The 8,533-nt window shown below is 41.7% G+C and overlaps 1 protein-coding gene across 3 annotated transcripts in view; it reads left to right on the plus strand.

Moving 5' to 3' along the window:
- LOC138850970 (fat-like cadherin-related tumor suppressor homolog) overlaps positions 1-8,098 on the plus strand; it is a 336,277-nt gene extending 328,179 nt beyond the window's left edge. For all 3 annotated transcript variants that reach the window (XM_070085708.1, XM_070085710.1, XM_070085709.1), the window contains one exon: positions 7,998-8,098. In XM_070085708.1, coding sequence (XP_069941809.1) covers positions 7,998-8,023 — 26 coding nt within the window. In that variant the 3' untranslated portion in view covers positions 8,024-8,098. The remainder of the gene's footprint in view (positions 1-7,997) is intronic.
- Positions 8,099-8,533: the final 435 nt, after the last annotated feature.

Below are 8,533 nucleotides of genomic sequence, written 5' to 3' on the forward strand. Positions count from 1 at the left end.
AGCATTGAAATCCCCAACCACCATTACTCTCACTCTTGATTCAAAACTCCCCACGCATTCACTCAACATTTCCCAAAATCTCTCTCTCTCCTCTACACTATATATATATATATATATATATATATATATATATATATATATATATATATATATATATATATATATATATATATATATATATCTGTCAATCACTTCACTTCAACAATCCTTCTTGTTTCGCCGTCTCTCTCGAGATATTCTCTGTCCTCCCCGTCTCCCCTGCTTCCCTCTGTGCTCCCAGTCTCCCGTGTTTCGTAACTTTCACTTTCTCTATGTCAAGAGCGACGTTGTTTACACAGCGTCGACCTAAAGGGCGCACGTCTCTCTGGAGAACATGTTTCCCCACATTAAGTAAGATTAAAAAGAGTAAATTATGCATTATAATTGAGGACCTTGTTCACAGTGTTTCTTCCAGCCACATGCACACTAATGACAAGACATTACATTAAGCTTCTTTTATTCCAGTTTATCTTTCCTCTTGTTTAATGCTCTCGTGTGCACTTCAAGGCACTGTTGTTTCACCAGCAAGTTTATATCTTAATCAGTCCAGTGTTTCCGCTTGCCCCTCTGTCCCTCACTGTAGTTTTCACCTGCAAGGCTTCTTCTGTTTGAAGAGAATGGCTTTATCATTCTGTGAGGAAAAGAGACAGGTTGCAGAACAAGCTTTCACTGGGATAATGTTTATCTTTGTGTATAGCTTTATCATGACCTGGTAAAGCTGTGCACAGAATGAGACGTGGTGTTTTCCTCACGGTATACGCGATGTTGTGGGGCGGTCACAGTAGTACTGAAGTGTTAGTGTTACGCAGGAGGCTGGAGTTTCCAACCTCCGACAAGTAGAGACTGTCTCGGTTCGGCTGTGACGGAGAGACTACCAGGCTGTGAAAGCGGGTATCAGCCACAGTAGTAAAAACCTTTTATGTTACTGATAATGTACGAAATATTCCACTGCCATTTTCCTGGCCAAAATTACGCTTGCTTACTTTTCATCAGATTACACTAGCACGTTTTTACAACCTGGCTGTTATTTTCATTTCCACAGTCTTTCTGTTTTAATTTAGACATTCCTTCTTTATTTACACATTCCATTCCATTCCCCCATTCCTTGTTTCAATTCCCACTTTTCATCTGTTTTCTTCTTTCATTCCTTACCACGTTCCGTGTGTTTTCTGTGGCACATTACATGTGTCTGCTGCCAGGTCTCCGGTGATCGACCTGCCAACCGGTTTGCCTGACCGTTGATAACTTGATACGTAATCATGCAATCATCATTACAGTTTGACTTTGATCATACAGGTGATGTCTGAGGAGGCCGGAAGTCTCCTCAAAGGTCCGGCCCTTTACAACGACGTCTTACTCACGGGCGAGACGAAATTTACAGCTGCAGGGCTTCCACTGAAGATAAAATAAAAAAGCCTCAGCCAAGACACGGAGCCACGACTTTCTTAAACTTGCAATGAATTACGCCACAAGAAATAAAACACTGTTAACGTAGGTTAAAAAACGTGTGGGTTGGCAGGTTAAGAATGGTGTCGTCAGCGTGGTGAGGAGCCAAGACAATACAAGAGGGAGCAGCTGCCTCGTCTGTGTCAGGACATTCTCGTCACTCCAGCCACTGGGGATAAATATGGCACAAGTAATTATACCTTCGCCAGTGTACTGCAACAATGGTATGGAGATTGAAGGATCTTTCACAACATATTATATATATATATATATATATATATATATATATATATATATATATATATATATATGTGTGTGTGTGTGTGTGTGTGTGTGTGTGTGTGTGTGTGTGTGTGTGTGTGTGTGTGTGTGTGTGTGTGTTTGTGTGTGTGTTTGTGTGTGTGTTTGTGTGTGTGTTTGTGTGTGTATGTGTATGTGCACAAAATAACCACAGGGGGAGTTAAATGATAGCTCTAGCCCTTTCGTGTTGTAATAATCACATCATCAGGAACTTGCAGTGTTGCAGAAATGAGGAAGAGTTCCCAGCAGATTTGTTCGGTGGAACGTTCTTGCCAAGAATGAGGTAGGGAAGCAGGAGACTCTTAGTGTCCCTGGCTTCACAGTGCCAGATGCGAAGGGCAGACAGCCATGGTTTATCTATCCTACCAGACTCTTTGGGCAAACATATATATATATATATATATATATATATATATATATATATATATATATATATATATATATATATATATATATATATATATATATATATATATATATGGTGAATAGGTAAAATTGGTCAATTAGAAAGAACTCATTTAAAATTAAGTCCTTTCTAAAGTTTTCTCTTATACTTTTAAAGACATATTTTTTTATTTATGTTATTATAAAAATTAAGAATTTTGTACCAAAAAAAAATTAGAAAACTTTCCTAACCTTATCATAACAAGCGTAATTTAATTTAGCCTAATCCAACTAAATATATTTTAGATAAGTTTACAATAATTTAATAAACAAACACAATGAAATATATTTTTTTTTCGTTAGGTTCAGAATGATTTTTGCGAAATTATTGCATACACGTAGGATATCGTAACTCAACACGTAGGATATCGTAACTCAACTCATAGGATCTCGTAACTCAATACCTAGGATCTCGTAACTCAACACCTTGGGTCTCGTATTTCGATCTAATCTCCGGATTTGCCAAGGTTCAACTTGGCACTCCCGCTAATGAGGCTTGCTACCAGCACTGTTGGGAGGTCGCTCTCTGTATGCCTTCGGAGGTTCAGGCTTCCATAGTTGATGGGAGGTCGTTCTCTGCATGTTGTGAGAGTTCTGGCACTCAATGCTGTTCTGAGGTAGTATGTCCTTTGTTTGTATAAATGGTTTATGGTCTGAGAGAGAGAGAGAACCTATATACTCTCAAGTATAACCCAAAAAAGTCTTATTCCACTGGGGTCCGTATTTCATGGCAGTATTTTCACTAGCTAAGTAAAACAAGCTACGACACTAAACAAGTAAACAAACTCACGTGGGAGTAATAAATTTGGCAAAAAAATTAAAGGAAAGGTTTTGCTGATTAAAAGTAATTTTGAGTGTTACAGCAATGTACTGTCTATATTACTTGTAACTAAGCCAGGCTTAGTTACAAATATTTCTGGCAGTTTGGCAGACGCACAGATCAGACTAAACGCAGAATATTTGGTCGGCCTCATGGTGGCTCTCCTTAATACTATGGGTTTCATTGTCCACTTAATAAGTAGAGACAAACAGTAAAATAACCTGTAATATATCAAGGTAATTTATTAATGGAAATATATCAGATATATTAAGAAAATATCCAAAACTGGCTTACAGCAAATAATACAATTGTAGATATAAATGCAGATGTATTCCAGTTGGCCATTATGGGGCCTAGTTCCTAGGCCTATTGTGTATCCATATGCTCTTGCGCTACCCTCCACAGGGTGGATATGGTGTGCACAATAAACTAGCCACTTCGTTGGCAAAATCTAAAAATGTGTGTAGAGCGAAACGTCGTTTCAATAAAAGCTTGTTCTGCATCAGAGTTTGGTAATCGTATGCTAATTCAGTAGTTTACGTTGTTTACCTGTATTGCATGTGCAATTGAGGTCAACACTAGCAACTCAGTGTTGCGAGTGTGTCAGCCATGGTCACCCGCATACTGAACACTGTATATTGAACACTGTATATTGAACACTCTATTGAACACTGTATATTGAACACTGTATATTGAACACTGCATATTGAACACTGTATATTGAACACTGTATATTGAACACTGTATATTGAACACTGTATATTGAACACTGTATATTGAACACTCTATTGAACACTGTATATTGAACACTGCATATTGAACACTGCATATTGAACACTGCATATTGAACACTGTATATTGAACACTGTATATTGAACACTGCATATTGAACACTGCATATTGAACACTGTATATTGAACACTGCATATTGAACACTGTATATTGAACACTGTATATTGAACACTGCATATTGAACACTGTATATTGAACACTGTATATTGAACACTGTATATTGAACACTGCATATTGAACACTGCATATTGAACACTGTATATTGAACACTGCATATTGAACACTGTATATTGAAACTGCATATTGAACACTGTATATTGAACACTGCATATTGAACACTGCATATTGAACACTGCATATTGAACACTGTATATTGAACACTGTATATTGAACACTATATTGAACACTGTATATTGAACACTATATTGAACACTGTATATTGAACACTGTATATTGAACACTGCATATTGAACACTGTATATTGAACACTGTATATTGAACACTGTATATTGAACACTGTATATTGAACACTGTATATTGAACACTGTATATTGAACACTGTATATTGAACACTGTATATTGAACACTACATACTGAACACTGTATATTGAACACTACATACTGAACACTGTATATTGAACACTGTATATTGAACACTACATACTGAACACTGTATATTGAACACTGTATATTGAACACTACATACTGAACACTGTATATTGAACACTACATATAATTCCTTAGCAAATTTATATCATCTGCTGATACGCTACTTTCTCTTTGTTGATTGGCTAGTCAGCAGTGAGGTCTGTAGACCAGAGACGGGTGACACAGACCACAAGTGAGGTCTGTAGACCAGAGACGGGTGACACAGACCACAAGTGAGGTCTGTAGACCAGAGACGGGTGACACAGACCGTAAGTGAGGTCTGTAGACCAGAGACGGGTGACACAGACCACAAGTGAGGTCTGTAGACCAGAGACGGGTGACACAGACCACAAGTGAGGTCTGTAGACCAGAGACGGGTGACACAGACCGTAAGTGAGGTCTGTAGACCAGAGACGGGTGACACAGACCACAAGTGAGGTCTGTAGACCAGAGACGGGTGACACAGACCACAAGTGAGGTCCGTAGACCAGAGACGGGTGACACAGACCACAAGTGAGGTCTGTAGACCAGAGACGGGTGACACAGACCGTAAGTGAGGTCTGTAGACCAGAGACGGGTGACACAGACCACAAGTGAGGTCTGTAGACCAGAGACGGGTGACACAGACCACAAGTGAGGTCTGTAGACCAGAGACGGGTGACACAGACCACAAGTGAGGTCTGTAGACCAGAGACGGGTGACACAGACCACACGTGAGGTCTGTAGACCAGAGACGGGTGACACAGACCACAAGTGAGGTCTGTAGACCAGAGACGGGTGACACAGACCACAAGTGAGGTCTGCAGACCAGAGACGGGTGACACAGACCACAAGTGAGGTCTGTAGACCAGAGATGGGTCACACAGACCACAAGTGAGGTCTGTAGACCAGAGATGGATGACACAGACCACAAGTGAGGTCTGTAGACCAGAGACGGGTGATACAGACCACAAGTGAGGTCTGTAGACCAGAGACGGGTGACACAGACCACAAGTGAGGTCTGTAGACCAGATACGGGTGACACAGACCACAAGTGAGGTCTGTAGACCAGAGACGGGTGACACAGACCACAAGTGAGGTCTGTAGACCAGAGACGGGTGACAGACTACAAGTGAGGTCTGTAGACCAGAGACGGGTGACACAGACCACAAGTGAGGTCTGCAGACCAGAGACGGGTGACACAGACCACAAGTGAGGTCTGTAGACCAGAGATGGGTGACACAGACCACAAGTGAGGTCTGTAGACCAGAGATGGATGACACAGACCACAAGTGAGGTCTGTAGACCAGAGATGGGTGACACAGATCACAAGTGAGGTCTGTAGACCAGAGACGCGTGACACAGACCACAAGTGAGGTCTACAGACCAGAGATGGGTGACACAGACCACAAGTGAGGTCTGTAGACCAGAGACGGGTGACACAGACCACAAGTGAGGTCTGTAGACCAGAGACGGGTGACACAGACCACAAGTGAGGTCTGTAGACCAGAGACGGGTGACACAGACCACAAGTGAGGTCTGTAGACCAGAGACGGGTGACACAGACTACAAGTGAGGTCTGTAGACCAGAGACGGGTGACACAGACTACAAGTGAGGTCTGTAGACCAGAGACGAGTGACAGACCACAAGTGAGGTCTGTAGACCAGAGATGGGTCACACAGACCACAAGTGAGGTCTGTAGACCAGAGACGGGTGACACAGACCACAAGTGAGGTCTGTAGACCAGAGATGGATGACACAGATCACAAGTGAGGTCTGCAGACCAGAGACGCGTGACACAGACCACAAGTGAGGTCTACAGACCAGAGATGGGTGACACAGATCACAAGTGAGGTCTGTAGACCAGAGACGCGTGACACAGACCACAAGTGAGGTCTACAGACCAGAAAAGGGTGACACAGACCACAAGTGAGGTCTGCAGACCATCGGCGAGCTGGTCTGGTATCTCTTATCTCCAGTTTAAGTGCGTATTTTAAGCGTGTAATAATTGTTAAAACAAAGCTTTACGACTACCCCATTTTTCTGGTATCTCTTATCTCCAGTTTAAGTGCGTATTTTAAGCGTGTAATAATTGTTAAAACAAAGCTTTACGACTACCCCATCTTTCCCACCATGGGAGCGACTACCCCATCTTTCCCACCATGGGAGCGACTACCCCATCTTTCCCACCATGGGAGCGACTACCCCATCTTTCCCACCATGGGAGCGACTACCCCACTTTCATGGGAGCGACTCCCCCATTTTTCCCACCATGGGAGCGACTCCCCCATCTTTCCCACCATGGGAGCGACTACCCCATCTTTCCCACCATGGGAGCGACTACCCCATCTTTCCCACCATGGGAGCGACTACCCCATCTTTCCCACCATGGGAGCGACTACCCCATCTTTCCCACCATGGGAGCGACTACCCCATCTTTCCCACCATGGGAGCGACTACCCCATCTTTCCCACCATGGGAGCGACTATCCCATCTTTCCCACCATGGGAGCGACTACCCCATCTTTCCCACCATGGGAGCGACTACCCCATCTTTCCCACCATGGGAGCGACTACCCCATCTTTCCCACCATGGGAGCGACCCTCCCATCTTTTACACCAAGTTGGACAATGTCACATTTTTCAGGTCCAGGTAAAGCTCTAGGAAAGATAAATGTCCAATACACAGAGGTGTGTTGTATTTCCTGCATTGTCTTGTGTGTGTGTGTGTGTGTGTGTGTTTGTTTGCGTGCGTGTGTGTGCTTTTGATGTGTATTGTGTTTATATAAGTTAGTGTTGTTGTCTTCTTGTGTGTTTGTATGCTAGCGTTTTGTTTGTATGTGTGTATGTTAGTGTGTTTGTAAGTTAATGTTATGTCTTGTTTGTTTGTAAGCTTTATGTTTTATTGTATGTTTCTCTAAGTTCTGATTGTTTACCGGCAACCTGTTAACGTTTATTTTTAAGTTATTGTGTTACTGAGTTAAGTTATTGCGTGTTTTAATTTGTTATGGGTCATAAGTTGTTGTGTATTTGTAAATGTTAACTGTTGCAAGTCTTGTTGTGTTTGCAACTTGTTTTGTGTTAGGAAATGCTGCAGTTATTAGTGAAATTATCCCTTATGCTGTCTTCTTAAAGATTGTCTTGATGATAGTATCCCATATATTGTCTTCTTAAAGATTGTCTTGGTGATATTATCCCTTGTACTGTCTTCTTAAAGATTGTCTTGGTGATATTATCCCTTGTACTGTCTTCTTAAAGATTGTCTTGGTGATATTATCCCTTGTACTGTCTTCTTAAAGATTGTCTTGGTGATATTATCCCTTGTACTGTCTTCTTAAAGATTGTCTTGGTGATATTATCCCTTGTACTGTCGTCTTAGTGATATTATCCCTTATACTGTTTTCTTGAAGACTGTCTTGGTGATATTATCCCTTATATTGTCTTCATAAGCATTTAGCCTTGTCTTCTAAATGTTTTCATGGCTTTGTCTTTCTTGTGTTTAAATAGTATTTTTTTCCCTTTGTTGCAGGTGAGTTCGGTGCCCACACACACTGATGATCGCTACAGTGTCAAGTGTAAACAATCCAGGAGTGTCAAGGTAAACAATCCACGAATGTCAAGGGTAAATCCAGAAGTGTCAAGGGTAAACAATCCAGGAGTGTTAAGGGTAAACAATCCAGGAGTGTCAAGGGTAAACAATCCAGGAGTGTTAAGGGTAAACAATCCAGGAGTGTCAAGGGTAAACAATCCAGGAGTGTGAAGGGTAAACAATCCAGGAGTGTCAAGGGTAAACAATCCAGGAGTGTCAAGGGTAAACAATCCAGGAGTGTGAAGGGTAAACAATCCAGGAGTGTCAAGGGTAAACAATCCAGGAGTGTCAAGGGTAAACAGACTAGTAAGGTTGGAGTTGTTCTGTTCTGGTCTCCAGTTTACGTTATTAAAACTTTTTAATATGTTAGAATTATTTTCTTGTATTCATTGTGATATTTGTATTGAATGTGATGAAATAGTCGTAGATACTGGAAAAATGGGAAGAGATCGTACATGCTACGATGGACTGTGAGG

This window comes from Cherax quadricarinatus, chromosome 17 (genome assembly GCF_038502225.1).
Source record: "Cherax quadricarinatus isolate ZL_2023a chromosome 17, ASM3850222v1, whole genome shotgun sequence".
Classification (NCBI taxonomy): domain Eukaryota; kingdom Metazoa; phylum Arthropoda; class Malacostraca; order Decapoda; family Parastacidae; genus Cherax; species Cherax quadricarinatus.